Source organism: Oryctolagus cuniculus, chromosome 16 (assembly GCF_051225735.1).
Source record: "Oryctolagus cuniculus isolate XC-2025 breed Fujian yellow rabbit chromosome 16, ASM5122573v1, whole genome shotgun sequence".
NCBI lineage: Eukaryota > Metazoa > Chordata > Mammalia > Lagomorpha > Leporidae > Oryctolagus > Oryctolagus cuniculus.
This window is the reverse complement of record NC_142882.1, coordinates 81,794,829-81,810,503: the sequence shown is the minus strand read 5'-3', so window position 1 is coordinate 81,810,503 and position 15,675 is coordinate 81,794,829. Positions and strand designations below refer to the sequence as shown.

At 45.6% G+C, this 15,675-nt stretch overlaps 2 protein-coding genes across 4 annotated transcripts in view; one reads left to right on the top strand and one right to left on the bottom strand.

The window, feature by feature from the left end:
• The window catches only part of CFAP69 (cilia and flagella associated protein 69), a 61,696-nt gene extending 54,153 nt beyond the window's left edge, over positions 1–7,543 (top strand). For 2 of the 3 annotated variants that reach the window (XM_070059825.2, XM_089316181.1), the window contains 6 exons: positions 623–760; positions 1,355–1,431; positions 3,281–3,478; positions 4,916–5,002; positions 6,704–6,808; positions 7,241–7,543. In XM_070059825.2, coding sequence (XP_069915926.2) covers positions 623–760; positions 1,355–1,431; positions 3,281–3,478; positions 4,916–5,002; positions 6,704–6,808; positions 7,241–7,411 — 776 coding nt within the window. In that variant the 3' untranslated portion in view covers positions 7,412–7,543. Of the gene's footprint in view, positions 1–622; positions 761–1,354; positions 1,432–3,280; positions 3,479–4,915; positions 5,003–6,703; positions 6,809–7,240 lie in introns of those variants that run through there. The other variant, XR_016223183.1, reaches the window with a different exon arrangement.
• A 141-nt stretch (positions 7,544–7,684) lies between these two features.
• FAM237B (family with sequence similarity 237 member B) lies at positions 7,685–12,421 on the bottom strand. The gene has a single exon (XM_051853363.3). It carries the CDS (start codon positions 12,419–12,421, stop codon positions 12,002–12,004), a length of 420 nt encoding a protein of 139 aa, XP_051709323.3. The 3' UTR covers positions 7,685–12,001.
• Between the last annotated feature and the right edge of the window lie 3,254 nt (positions 12,422–15,675).

Sequence of the window (15,675 nt, the reverse complement as noted above, 5' to 3'; positions counted from 1 at the left end):
TCTCTCTCTCTCTCTCACTATCTAACTCTGTCAAATACATAAAAATAAATAAATAAATTAATTACTAGATTCTACATTAATGAAACTTGCAATATCAGAATTTATAGTTCATTTATATAGTCTGTATTGCTACATTTTCTAAATCTTTTAAGATTCCTATGTTTCATTTAAACTGTATTACTTCATTTTAAACAAAAATACTTCTGATTTTTTCTATTTTAATGCAATTTTATTATTTCTGAGTTTTTATCTATAACATCATAAAATATTTTTATATTTATAACATAGTAGATGGAAACCAAAAACAAAGGAGGTGCCATCATTGTTAAACTGACATATTCAATTTCTAGATCTCATAAATGCTAGTGTATTTATGTAAGTTTCACTTTTCAAAGTAATTTTGTAGAACTTTCAAACTTTACATAAATAATAATGAAAACTTTAAGTTTTGTTACTGAGTGTGGAAGAAATTACTGATTCTTTATGCTTTCAAAAGAGTAACCATATATGACATTTTTACTGTTAAAATATTTTTATAAATTTTATGTTGTAGACTAAAATCTAAGATTAACTTCTTTTTCCCTATGGTTTTTATCTCTCCTTTCTGTATTTCCATGACTAGATACAAAGAAACCCTTGTTTACTAGTTTTCAAGAAGAACAAAAAATCATGCCACTGCCTGCAAACTGCCCATCTGTTGCAGTTATGGACGTTGCCGAGAATATCAGAGCGAAAATTTATGCTGTGTTGGGCAAACTAGGTAAGAAACTGCTCCTCTGGTTTATAACAGCCTGTGTGAATGTGCACACTATGCATGCTGATTTTACTCAGGAACCCATTTTCTCAAATAGAATGAACAAAAGTCCCTTTATACAGGTAAATGGATGTCCCACTGATACTCCAGTGCCCAGGCTGCATCCCTAACCACACGTCAGATTCTGTGGGTTTGGGATGCCAGCGTCAGTATTTTCTAAAGCTCTCCAGCCAGTTCCAGTGTGCAGCTCAGATTCAGAAGCAGTTAGTTTAGATGATTAGACTCAGGATAGCATTTGCAGTCATCTGAGTTAATTTTGTTTTTGATGTCCTTGCTTCCTACTAAGGAAAAAGTCCTTAAACACTCTTCAGCCTCTGAAAGCAAAAACACAGAAAGGATTATTCCTCTTCTGTAGTCCAGATAAAGATGATCTGTCAGAGGTTAAATCATAGGAATCAGCCAGATGCTCTCACAGGAGTAACTTTTTCTTAAATTAAGGTGAACTCAGAAATGATTGTTTGCATTTGTTTTTATGATAAACACATGCCTCTTGAATGACTTGCTCTATTTAAGTAAATTCTCTTTATGACCTTTGTTTAGATTTTGAAAATTTACCAGGCCTATCTGCTGAAGATTTTGTCACCCTTTGCATCATACATAGATATCTTGATTTTAAAGTAAGTACCTTTTAAGTAACCTTCTTATTAAAAGCTACCTGACAAATAATCAATTGGAAAATACATGATCTGCTCATAAAAATTATGGGCAATCACTTATATATTGTACAGTTTTATTTTCCAAATTTTGCATCTAATGCTGTTAAAGAAATGTACCATTAATGGGGTATTTTTCATGGAATAAGATTTCATTCAGCAATTTATTAGTTAGAAAATGGTTGTTACGGCCGGCGCCGTGGCTCAATAGGCTAATCCTCCACCTTGCGGCGCCGGCACACCGGGTTCTAGTCCCGGTCAGGGCGCCGGATTCTGTCCCGGTTGCCCCTCTTCCAGGCCAGCTCTCTGCTATGGCCAGGGAGTACAGTGGAGGATGGCCCAGGTGCTTGGGCCCTGCACCCCATGGGAGACCAGGAAAAGCACCTGGATCCTGGCTCCTGCCATCGGATCAGCGCGGTGCGCCGGCTGCAGCAGCGGCCATTGGAGGGTGAACCAACGGCAAAGGAAGACCTTTCTCTCTGTCCCTCTCTCTCACTGTCCACTCTGCCTGTCAAAAAAAAAAAAAAAAAAAAAAAAGAAAATGGTTGTTACTGGCCGGTGCCGCGGCTCACTAGGCTAATCCTCCGCCTAGCGGCGCCGGCACACCGGGTTCTAGTCCCGGTTGGGGCGCCGGATTCTGTCCTGGTTGCCCCTCTTCCAGGCCAGCCCTCTGCTATGGCCAGGGAGTGCAGTGGAGGATGGCCCAGGTGCTTGGGCCCTGCACCCCATGGGAGACCAGGAGAAGCACCTGGCTCCTGGCTCCTGCCATCGGATCAGCGCAGTGCGCCGGCCGCAGCGCGCCAGCCGCGGTGGCCATTGGAGGGTGAACCAACGGCAAAAGGAAGACCTTTCTCTCTGTCTCTCTCTCTCACTGTCCACTCTGCCTGTCAAAAAAAAAAAAAAAGAAAATGGTTGTTACTGACGTGGAGCTGCTCAGAATCCTGACAGCATTTAAGAAATGTAATTTATTCTCTTTAAAGAAGATTAGGAACTAGAATTAAATGTTATTTATTAAAATATATTATTACTACTTATTAAAATATCTTATCATTACTTTATGTCATGATCAAATCCCGGTGAAAGAATATTAGGTTGCTTATCTCACTAATTATATTTTCACCAGTAAATAAATAATTTTGAAGTTTCAGGAAAGTCTTTTTAGTAAAGTATTTTCATCCTATTAATATTAGCACTATGTATTTGAGTGTAGTTGAATAAACCACTATTTTCAAATGAAAAAAAAAAGCTAACTCTTGTGCCTAACCTAGATATGTAAAATTTTCTCTAATCTTAAATTGTCTCAGGTACATTAATTTCTAGATAACCCAGAGTACAAGAGCATGATAGAACCATGGAGATAAAAGCTTCAGATCCAGTTATAATTTACCTTAACCGGAAAATGAGAGGCAGGGCCATATTTCTCAGGGTGGCTGGTTCTAGTGTTGGAGGACACTCTTCGCAAATTCAGCTTGAGCTTGCCTGATTGTCACTGTAGACCGTTAGGGAGGGAGCCTGCGGTGGTGCAGGAAGAGGAGACTAACTTAGCAGTTTCTACAGCTGTGAAAACAGAGGGCGTGGGCTGGACATAAATCATGGCGCATCACACACGGACACTTTATCATGGAAAAACATTTGGTCAATTCCTTCTGAATTATTGAACTGGTACCCCAAATCATTCCCAGTGCACCTAGCTTATTTCAAGAAGTTAGTTAGGAAAAACTTGTGAATTAACAGGAATAGCTAAAAAATTACATAAAATTATATCTTTTTTTGGATCATTTAACTTCATTAAACTTAAACTTTCTTATAACAGATTGGAGAAATATGGAATGAAATATATGAAGAAATAAAATTGGAAAAGTTAAGACCAGTCACTACAGATAAAAAAAGTCTGGAAGCTATTACAGCAGGATCAGAAAACATAGGAAAGATGGTTGTTTCTCTGCAGAGTGAAATGATTGAAAGCCAAGCTCGCCAAGATGTGCAGAATGAACAAAAAGTATATGCAAAAGTAAGGCATAGGATACCACTGGGGCACAAGCTATCCATTTCTATGTATAAACAAGATGAAGTTATCCATAGGGTATATTTATCTTTTGAATGTTTCAGCCATGAGTTATTTTCTTTTCTGTTATTTCAGTGACTTTCTATAGTTTTAAAAGAAGCCAGAGTTGGGACCGGCGCCCAGGCTCACTTGGTTAATCCTCCGCATGTGGCGCCGGCATCCCATATGGGCGCCGGATTCTGTCCCGGTTGCTCTTCTTCTGGTCCAGCTCTCTGCTGTGGTCTGGGAGGGCAGAGGAGGATGCCCCAGGTGCTTGGGTCCCTGCACCCACGTGGGAGACCAGGAAGAAGCTCCTGGCTCCTGGCTTCAGATCAGCATAGTGCCAGCCATGGCTGCCATTTGGGGAATGAAGCAATTGAAGGACGACCTTTCTCTCTGTCTCTCTGTCTATAACTCTACCTGTCAAAGAAGAAGAAGAAGAAGAAGAAGAAGAAGAAGAAGAAGAAGAAGAAGAAGAAGAAGCAGCAGCAGCAGCAGCAGCAGCAGCCAGAGTTAAGATAATGAGACTCAGTGACTTATATTACATGATGTTTTATGACATTGTTACCAAAAGCAGACTGCTACTGCTTGCTGCTCAAAAGCCAGTGCTTGAAAGACGAGAGTGGATGCAAGGAAATCAGGTTTATTCAAGAAGCTGGTGACTTGAGGAGATGGTGGACTTTGTGTCACAAAGATTATCTCAAATTCTCAAGTTAGCAGGAGGACTTTTTTTCTTTTCAAAAAAAATTTTTTAACGATTTATTTATTTATTTGAGAGGTAGAGTTACAGAGAGAGGGAGAGACAGAGAGAAAGGTATATTCTATACCAACCAGCGGTGTGCTCACCCATTGTATGTTTAATAGATAGTCTGCTGAGGACCAGACAGCAAGCTGCTGTCATTGCCTTCCTAGACTGCGTCACCACATTACACTCACCACTCTCACAGAGTTGCTTGTCTTGCTGCAGTCACAAAATAGAAGCAGTTTTGCCAATATAATTTTGCATAAGGCATTTTTAGTAGTCAATAAGAATCTCTTTTTACTTTTTCCTGTGAATCTGCCGTTAAGTCACTCAGATAACTTTTTCTGAGTTTTGATCTGTCCTCACTAATGGCAACAGTGTAAAGCAGTATTGCTGAAACTGCAGTTATGAAAATAGCAGTTATACATCACATCTTACGGGAAGCAGTTCAAACCTGAGACATACAAGGAGCAGCTAAGGATTTTTTTTTTTTCATTTTAAAGCTGCTGTATTTTGACTTGTTAAGTACTATGAATCTGTTACTGCCTTTGCTAGTCAGCCTTAACCTTGGGAAGGGAGGTGTTTGCCTCAAAATAAGAACCTTCAATCCTTCGATATCCTTGCACAGAAACAGAAACTGTTGATTATGTTTCTCATTTCAGATACAAGCCACACACAAACAAAGAGAACTGGCTAATAAATCATGGGAAAATTTCTTGGCTAGAACATCAAATGCTAAAACATTAAAGGTAAGATTTTTTAAATCTTACAATATCCACAACAAGTAACCAGTTCTTACAGACAGACAGTTTCAGCAATGACTGTGCGTTCACTGTTTTTCTGGTAACCTTTCTGCAGCCTGTCAGACACTGTTAGATCCTCAGATGAAGTGCAGGGTGATGGCTGCCCCAGTTACACAAGGTGCCGCTTGGAGTTGCAGTTGGTTTTGGAGCAGGAAGCAAGGCTGGGTTGCTGCCTGCATGAAGGAGGAGGTGGAAGTCAGCCCGGAGAGCGCAGGACAAAGGCTGCGCTTTCCACCTGGAGCTGCTCATGGATTTGCTTTCTGCAGGGAGTCCAGTGAAGGACGGAAGAGGCAGCCGTCCTGTGTCACCCACTCCTCCCAGGAGTTCCCTCCCTCTCTGATCCCTGGAAGGAACATGAAATTAACATTTCAGTGAGAATTTGAAATAAATAGCCCTTTGGGAGAACCTGTGATAAGCTGTTTTAGTCAGAAGCTAGAAACTGTTCTAAAAAGTTCATAATGCTAAGGCCAGCACCACCTGCAGTGTCGGCATCCCATATGGGCGCCAGTTTGAGTCCTGGCTGCTCCACTTCCTGTCCAGCTCTCTACTATGGCCTGGGAAAGCAGTAGGTGAAGGCCCAAGTCCTTGGGCCTCTGCACCTGTGTGGGAGACCCAGAAGAAGCTCCTGGCTCCTGGCTCCTGGCTTCGGATGGGCCCAGCTCCAGCCACTGCAGCCATTTAGGGCATGAACCAGCAGATGCAAGACCTCTCTCTCTCTCTCCCTCTCTACCTCTGTAACTCTGCCTTTAAAATAAATTTTAAAAAAATTTTTTTTTAAACCAGCAGCTGCTACAGGTCAAGCCTTTTTTTAAAAAAAGTTCATAATGCTAATTGTTCACTTGGAATCTGCAAGAAGAATCATGAATTTCCAAAATTTCATTACTTTTTCCCACCCTTTTCCTTTAATACCTTGGATGTACTTTTGCCTAATGTTATAATTCTTTCTCCAGATATGAAATGGTTAATTTTTTAGTCCCTGAAAGTAGTGGAACCATATTAAGAGAGGAAAGTCAAAGCTGAGAATAAGCTCACTAATAGTAGCGAGGATGGCCCTTTTCAGTCAAAGTTCTTCCCAGCCTTACTTGCAAATTATCTTCATAGTTGCCTGTATTTTAAAGGGATAATTAATGCAAAACCAGCCTCCTCCCTCGGGACCATACTACTTCCTGTTTCACCTCTGTAATGTCTCATACATTGAACTCAAATCAACCGCAAAGATGAGTATCATTTATATAATTCTAAATGCTTGAAACACTTAAGTGTACCAAATTAGTATTTCATATATGCAGCATATTTTGAAACATGCATCACTTGATAGACATTTAGTGGCTTATTAGCTTTTGTGCTGGGAATTAAATGTAATTTCCTCAAAAGCTGCTTTATTCCTGGGACGTATATGACCAGCACCTCTAGAAATCTTTAGGTGACTGGTATCTTCCTCAATACACAAAGAGTGTAACTTACCAATCTACTTAACTAAATTGCCTTTTTAGCCAGAATGAGTCAATGCAGGTTCCAGGCTACCCGATAAACAGCCAGAGCATAAGTGAGGCACAGTTAACTGCACTTTGTATCTTCATTACATGCTCATAACGAACGCTCTACCAGCAACTGATACACTTTTCTTTCTAATTTAAAAATATTCAGAAAGCCAAGAGGCTTCAGGAAAAAGCTATAGAAGCCTCCAGACACAGTGAACGACCACAGAATGCGGTATTTCACCAGACAGATATTAAAGGCCTTAACACGACGGTAAGCTTACTTTGCTCTTTACCTCTTTCTCAGTAGTCATTGAATTTAGGTTCCCGAAACGTTATTTGTGTGGGGTTTTCATCTCATTTTTTTCTTCTTTTTCCTACTCAAATTTCAAATCATTAAGGGACACCCATCTCCAAGGCACACCCACGCCCGCCCAGTGCTGATGGAGCGCTAGCTTCCCGCGGAGCTGCTACAGACACGAGGCTCTGTGCATCTTCACGTTTCCCACAGAAAGTGTGCAGTGTCCTTTGCCTAGCAGGACTGTCCATGCCAGATGCCCTCGCCTTTCCGGTGTGCCCTGCTGCTCCCTGCCACTGAGCGCACATTTTGTGTCTTTTCCGGAGTGAACTGGAGGATGAGTGGATGTTTCTCTTATTGAAAAACTTTATAAATGGGCTCTCAGATATTTGCCTTTGGCTTTTGTAGGTGCCCTCTGGTCCAGTCGTAACGGTGGAGAGCACCCCTGTGCGGTTCCTGGGGGGACCTCTGGCTGACACCGACATCGCCCTCAAAAGGCTGCCTGTTCGAGGGGGCGCCTTGCAGAGGGTGAAAGCAGTGAAGACTACGGATGAGCCCAAGAAGAGTGTTCCCACCTGATGCCCTCGGGGGACGCTGGGATAAATTCTGCTTACAAGTTTTAGTTAGACATACCTTTATATGTAAAGGCAAAGCAATATTTTAGAATAACAATTTTAGTGAAATACTATTAAAAATCAAAGTAAGAAATAATTTATTTTATAGTATAATATTATCATCAATTTCTTTAGAAAAACTACTGATTCTCTAATTCTCGTAACTGAAATTGTAAAACGTGGTCTGTCAGTTAGGGCGGACTCTCAGTTCGTTGGAGTTGGTGATACCAAGGTGAAATTGTTCTTGTCACATTCAGGCAGGGCAGAGAAAGCCCTGTGCTCGCCTACTTAAGTTACTTTCTCAGTGACTTTTCAAAGGCCCTAAAAAGATTCTTGTGTCCTACACACACTTCATACATTGCATGCCTCTCCTGCAGGTATGCCCAGGTTTCTGTAACAGTTTATCCTGAACATTCTTTAAAGACTGAAACGATTCAGACAAGATGCCCTGGACAGAACACTGGCCCAAGGAAGGGCCTCCTGCTGTGGGTCTCCAAGGTCAGTGAACTAGGTGTCCAAGTAGTTTATGTAGATTTCTCCCATTTGCCTTTAAACACCCTTGTTTTACCAACTTCTTGACAGGTGCAAAGTTTACTATGGCATGCATATTCCAGTTGTAGTGCTCTGTCCTACCTGAATAAATATCATTGTTCTTTGGAGAATCTTTCTGTATGTGAGTTGACAGGCAGCATGTGAACTACTTCAACAAGTCTAAGCCAAAAAGAAAAAAAAAAAAGTTTGCAAGCTCTGGACCTATCAAACCTAGCAGTGATTTGGGCTACAGGCATTCTTGCATCAAGGGACTGAAACTCTGTGAGTAGGATTTTGCCCAGCAGAGAAGTGTGTGTGCATGTCTGTCTCAACAGTTCCAACAGCTGCCTCTGCACCTCGGGATTCCTAATCGGCCGCATGCCCACTCCTGCCCCATTCTCTGTGACTGGCTAGCTCTAAGTGCTGCCTACTCCTGGAGCCAGAGACAGCCTCCCCCCATCCAAAGCACATGGATGGAGTGGGGAGTAGCATTCATGTTTATAGTGTTTTCCTACTTGCATGGTGGAAATACTTGGCTACAATTTCAAGTACAAATGTGATGAACTGAATGCAGGGTTGGGCAGAGATGCAAGCATTCCACTTTCACTATCGGGTAAGAGGGGGATCCATCACCCCCTGGGGTCCATCTTCTCCTATCTCCTTTTCCTCCACCTTCCCCAACTATATGCTAGCCTATCTGTATGGATAATAGCATCTTCAATGAAAGGAGAAGTTACTGCAGTTATAATCAGATGAAATGCCATGGGGTGATGTTTGGCCCATGTTCCTATACTGGCGTGTGCCCTGGCTTCTGTTCCTGGCTCTGGCTCCTGATTCCAGCTGTTTGCTAATACAGACTCCGGGAGGCAGTAGTAATGGCTCAAGAAGTTGGGTCCCTGCCACTGCTGTGAGAGACCTGGATTGAGTTCCTGGTTCCCAGCTTCCCCTGGCTCAGTCCCAGCCATTGAAGGCATTTGGGGAGTGAGCCAGCAGATGAGAGCCCTCTCTGTCTCTCTCTCTGTCTCTCTCTGTCTCTCTCCCTCTGTCTCTGTCTCTGTCTCTCTCTCTGTCTCTCTCTGTCTCTCTCTCTCCCTCCCTCCCTCCCTTCTTTCTTCTCTCCCTCTGCCTCTCAAATGAGTAAAGTTAAAATTTGTTACAAAGAACTGAGTAGCCAGTTGACCTTTGGCTTGCAACTCACCCTGCCCCAGTCCCCTTGTGGCTCACAAGAGTAGATAATGTGCATCAGCTTTTCTATGGGCTTTGTTCTCTTTTGAATCCCTTCCTTTATTGCCACCTGCAAAGTATTATCTGAAAGCGCAGTTTATTCCTTTTCTTCACTGAAGGCCCAAGACCAGAATGGATGTGTGTAAGGGGCAAGCACTGACGGGAGGCACACACAAAAGCACCAGATACATTCAGGTACCTCAGATACTCCATGGCTGAGAACAATGAGTCTTTGCCCCCTTCTGTAGGCAATAAGCTCCTGCCCCAGACTTTAACTTCCCAAGGATAAGACAGAGACCATATCTCATTCATGATTGCAGTCAGTACTCAGTAAGTAAATTATTGGGTAAGTGTGATGATGGCTTCCAACTGTGCCTGTGGCTACCTCTTCAGGCCGTCTGCAAGGAAAGGGTTTTAGACACCCTCCTCAGTGTCTGGTCCTTGTCAATGAGACCATTAGCCCTTGCAGCTGGTTTTCCTTAAGGCTTCGCTATCAATTGGCAAGATAAAAAATTCTCAATCTAGGAATGTATTCAGCCTACAGACATATTATTTGCTACCCAGTTATTATGAAAAGCTTGCTTATATAGTGCTGTGGTGTAGCAGGTTAAGCCTCCACCTACAACACCAGCATCTCATATGGGCATTGGTTCATGTCCCAGCTGCTCTGCTTCTGGTCCAGCTCCAGGCTCTTGGCTTTGGCCTGGCCCAGCCCCAGGTGTTGCAGCCACTTGTGGAGTGAACCAGAAGATGGAAGTTATCTCTGTCTCTCCAACTCTGCCTTTCAAAATATATGTGTGTGTGTAAAAGAATACCTGAGAGCCATGCAAGTCCATTAGGATTATTAACCTGGAGTTCATGTACCCTCCTGAATCCTTGTAAAACCCCTAGCAAAAGGTCTATAGCTTCATCACAATTTCAAAGTAGTCTGTAACTCAAAGAATGGCCCCGGGGCCTGCGCCGTAGCTCTCTTGCTTAATCCTCCGCCTGTGGCACCAGCATCCCATATGGGCACCAGGTTCTAGTCCCGGCTGCTCCTCTTCCAGTCCAGCTCTCTGCTGTGGCCTGGGAGTGCAGTGGAGGATGGCCCAAGTGCTTGGGCCCTGCACCTGGGAGACCAGGAGGAAGCACCTGGCTCCTGGCTTCGGATCAGTGCAGCTCCGGCCACCGCGGCCATTTGGGGAATGAACCACAGGAGGGAAGACCTTTCTCTGTCTCTCTCTGTCTATGACTCTGTTAAATAAATTTAAAAAAAAAAAAATGCCCCCCTCCTTTACTCCAAAGTACTTTCTTCAGTCAGACCATCAGACAGGAACATATTTGTGTCATATGACTTCTGCTACTTTTAAAATGAATGATATTTGAGTTTGGGTATACTTGCATCTACTTGCATAGAAAGGAAATCTGTCATTATAATGATACTTGGGTAACCTGGTAGCTATTGTGAGGATCTGTGGGGCAGGTTCCCATGGGTTCTGAGCCCTGGGAAAGGGTGGTTTCTCCTGAACCCGTGACCTGGGTTTTAATATTAGCACATGAATCCTGAGACCCTCTTCACTTCTGAGAAATTGAGACCGAATCTACAGGTACCTTTTGTCAAAGGTTTAGGCTTTTGTGACATGCACTCAAGAGCACTAATCTAAACCAACTGCATGTTAGCACTTCCTGTCTTCATTTCCCATCATTCCAGTTTCCTCTTCGGAGTCCTGCTATGCCATTGTTTGGTAGATTTCTTTAACACTTCACATCCTTTGTGGAATAAGATTTGAGACATACACAGGTAATATTTAAAGAAGAAGATAACACCTAAGGACAAGAATTCTATTGAATTAAACTTCGCTAAAATAAAATTTCTTACTGCCTTTTGCTATTTTCCAAATTAAGACAATGAAAATGAGAACACAAAATTTTTAGGTCTTAATGCATAGAAAAATACTTTAATATATAAGATGGCCTGCTGATTGCTGATGAAATGCACGTTTCAGTACCTACACAGTATACTACATCAAGATTCAGTATTTTTCAGATAATACTGGCATTAGAGTTGGCACAGTTTCTATGATCAATATTGAGGGAATAAGGTACCTTATAAAAATAAGTTACAATGTTGCTCAATTGACTACTGTGGTAAAAATATATCACATTTTCACTGTAAGTGGTGTTCTCTTTAAAACAAAGACACTCTGCAAAGTAAATAAAAATTGTTAACAAATAACCTGAAAAGGTGGAATAGTAATAGTAAAGCAATTACACATCAACAAAAATACAACTTTGACCAATAATAAAGAACTACTAATAACAATCTATTCTGGTAACTGCTGCAGGAGGTATCTGACCTCATAAACACTTGCCTGAGGTATCCTCTGTGTTTTTCCTCTTAAACTTTTTTTAAAACCTCGTGTTTTATAAAACTCAGTCCTGTAGATTAGAGAGAAGTCGTTCATATTTACTCTACTACGACTCAAGATTCCACCCTTCTCTACCACTCTATCAAAAAATCATTTCAAAAGCCTAAGTACATGATGTTTAAATATTCTTCAACAACTATGAATAACTACAGGGTTAAAGCATTTTCCGACTAACTATTCTTGGGAAAACAATACATTAACTTTTGTGACTACCAAAAATGTGTTATATTCCAAGACCATTTAGAATCAAGTGTTTATACATCAGTGTTCCCATGGTTTCCAAATTATATAAAACCAGTAAAAATAAAAAGCCTATCACGCAGGGAAAGTTGCTGTCATGTTGAATAAACTTGGAAAAATCCAAAGGATTAAATATTGAATTGTGAATGAAACTACCCTCTTAAGTACACATTTAAATTACCTCCTGTTGCTTTCTCTGGAAAATTATACTTGGGAGGTGTCGCCTGCCTTCTGCCCATCCCATGGGACCTGGAAAGCAGGCAGTCTATGTACATGTCCCAGAAGTCCTGAGCTATGTTTAGGAAGACACTGTAATGTCCGGGCCGCGGGGATTTCTGCAGGAACAACATGAAATTCCAGAAAGCACCCACGCTGCGCTCTATCTTGAGTTCCTTGAGATCGATCAGCGTCAGCGAGCACGCGGTCCAGCACTGGAGGTCCACGTCCTCTGCCATCCCGGGGCTGACGCCGGCCAGCACTCCCTTCTGCAATTCAAGGTCCGCGCCGGCCAGCCCGAGGAGCAGCACGCAGCTCAGGGGTAGGGAGAGCCGCCGCCTCGCGGCAGACCCCATCGCTACACAGCAACAAGGGGGAAAGAGGGCATTTTTAGCTCGCAAAGTTACTCGAGTCTTCAATAGTCTATTTAAACAACATTTTCAGAGGGAAGAAGGAAAGGGCAGGCGCTCCAGCAGCCTCCCCTCACAGAGCGGTAAAATTCGAAGCCTGCGGTAAACCCTGAGGAGGTTTGGCTAACTCGTGGGGAAATGTCCCAGATCCGCTAACTGGACCTCCCTCCGTTTCAGAGTCGCTGCAGCTTCCACCAGTACTCAATGAAGGCGATGTCCGGGGGAGCCCCGGCTTCCCTCCCGCTGCTGGGGGGGGGGGGGGGAGCTGGCTGCAGGTCCACGCACAGAGGCGAGAGGCTAACCGGGGCGCAGGGCCGCTTAGGGTCAGCGAAATCTCGACCACTCCCGGTCAGTCCGTGGCTCCGCTGACCTAAGGCGCACCGGTGGAGGATAGCGCTGAGCCGGCTAACGAACGGCCACGGAGCTGCTGTCCAGGCTGGCGCGGCAGGGCCGTCACCCAGCGCGCAGGGACCGGCCGGGGGCGGACCCAGCACCCAGGACAGCGCGCTTCCCTGCACCCAGCCACCTCCCCCAAAAAAGTTACTCTCAGAGAGAAATCAAGGAAACCCATCTAAACCGTAGGCGCGGGTCGCTTTATCGTCGCAGACCGCAGATGGCCCGCACCAAGCCGGCAGTGGACAGTTGTAAGAGGGACGCGCGGGGTGGGACCGAGGACGTGTCCCGCCCCTCCTGCCCAGGTTAGCCGCCTGACCACTGTCCGCGCCCGGGTAGGCTCACCTGGCGGCCGGGGAGGGAGTGCGCGGGAACCGGGGAGCTCTCGTCGGTGTCCGGGGCGCGCGTCCCGGCGCGGTGCTGGCCGTGCGCTGCGCCCGCCCGGAGGCGCAGGCGGCGGCCGCGGGTGCTCGGCACCAGCCGCCCCGGAGCGGGCAGAAGGCGCCACGGCGCTCGGGTCTCGCTCGGCCGGCCCGGTCTCGCCCTAACCGGGGCGCAGGCAGCTGGGAGGCTGTGGCTCGCCGAGGCCGCCGCGTGGGACTCCCGCAGCCCCGGCGCGCTCCTTTTCTAGGGGCCGAGCGAGGGGGCAGAGGCGGGGGCGGCTCCGCTCGGGAGGCGCCGCCCCCACCGCCTGGCGCGGCTCACCTGCCGGGGGGCCCGCCTCGTGCTGCAGCGCCTCTCGCCCACCTCCGACTCCGCGGAGCGGGCAGCGGCTCGGGGCTGTCTTCCTCGCGGAGAATGGGCCATCGTGAGTCCGCAGACCCCGGCCCCCACGCCCTGCTCGGCGCAGCGGAAAGCTCTCACGGCTGTGAACCCCACTAAACGCTCAACCTGCCAGGGCGGCTCTACCCCCTAACCAAGCACCGTTTAAGTCACTGACCCCGGCACGCAGACGGACTTCGCCTGCGCCGGAGTTCAGGGCGTTTGTAATGATTTCCCTCGGCCGTCGGTGGAGCGGAGCCTCCGAGCGGGTCCCTAGAATTCCCCGTCCGTGTTCTGCACCCTTCGCCGCCCCGACACGTCGCTGGGACCGTCTTCATGGTTTACGGCCGTGTCCCGTGCCCGAACCCCGCGGCGATGGTCACAGGCAGCTGGAGTGGATCTCAGCGCCCCGCCGGCGGCCGTGCCTCTCTCCGCGCCCTGGGCAGGTGCCCGACCTGGGGCGGGGAGACCCGCGCGAGGGTGTGCGCCTCGCCCGGCACCCCGATCCCTCCGTGGCTCTCCTCCTGTCCCCAGAAGCCCGCTTCTGCCGGCGTCTACCTCTACTGAAAGGCCCCTCTGTCCCAGGAGCTAGCCCGACTCCCAGTCCAGCACCCCACCGGGGCCGCTTCCACGCACCACTGCTGCTGTCCCAGCGGAGCCGGCTGTGGGCACCGCCCATCCCCTCCCATCCTCCAGTTAACACCGGCTCGTCCCCAGTCCCTTCTAAGGTGCATCTGCTCTCGCTTCTCTACCGAAGGACCCGCAAACTTTATTTCTGTGAAATGTACTTTATTTTTCATGAAACGCTTTCTGTGTGCAAGTTTTGCAAAGCCTTTATAGAAAACTTGTAAGATACAGAAAAATATAGAGGCAATGGTTGGTGTGTTTTTTTCCACTTTTTGTTCCCAGTTGTCTGTGCTGTTGTCACAGCACAGGGACTGCGTAATTTATGAAGAACTGAAACTTACATCTTGGGGTTGGAGCTGTGGCCGTAGTGGGCTAAGCCTCCGCCTGCAGTGCCGGCATCCCATATAGACGCCGGTTCGAGCCCCGGCTGCTCCACTTCTGATCCAGCTCTCTGCTATGGCCTGGGAAAGCAGTGGAAGGTGGCCCGAGTCCTTGGGCCCCTGCACCCGCGTGGGAGACCCGCAAGAGACTTCGGATTGGCCCATCTCCTGCCTTTGCCTCCATTTGGGGAGTGAACCAGAGGATGGAAGACTTCTCTCTTCCTCTATGTGTCTTTAACACTACCTCTCAAATAAATAAACAGTTCTTTTAGGGGAAAAAAAAAAAAACAGAAATTTACTTCTTACAGCTCTGGAGCCTGTAAGTGCAAGACCGACACCCAGTCACCTGGTGTCAGGGGTCTCTCTCCTCCCGTGTCTTCATGTAACAAAGGCAGAAAGGGCAGATTCTGTGTGAGGCCCCCTGGAGAAGAGCCCCAGTCCCATTCAAGTGGGAAGTGTCCTCCTCCTGACTTGATTATCCCCTAAAGGCCCCGCTCCTAATATGATTACAGTGGAGATTAAATTTCAACATGAATTTTGGAGGAACACAAACATTCTACTGAAAGCACCAGTGCCAGTGCTTGTTAAAATGCAAATTCTGGCATAAGAATAACTTAGTACACTTTTTTCCATTTATGTGATCTCAAATATTTCCTCATATGCATTTGTAAAGGATATTTGGGTATGACTGTGGTGGCACACACACACACACACACAAGGAAGGATATCCTGAATAATAATAATGATAATAGCCTGTGGGAAAAAAATGAGCAAAAACGCTGGCACAAAAGAGTAATTTCTAATTTCCAGTAAAAATGAGAAAAGATGCTAACTTCAAGGAAATGATACATAGTTTTCCCCAGTTAGAGCTTAAAACAAATCAATTTGGTAACATACAGTGTTAGCAAATTTTCAAGAAAATCATTGTTTCATGTATTTTTGACAGAGTAAGAGCTGGCTTAATCACCATGGGAGAAAACTGGCATATTCTTTTTCAAATGAAAGTGATTTGGAAATTCTGTTGGCATTTGTCTCCCC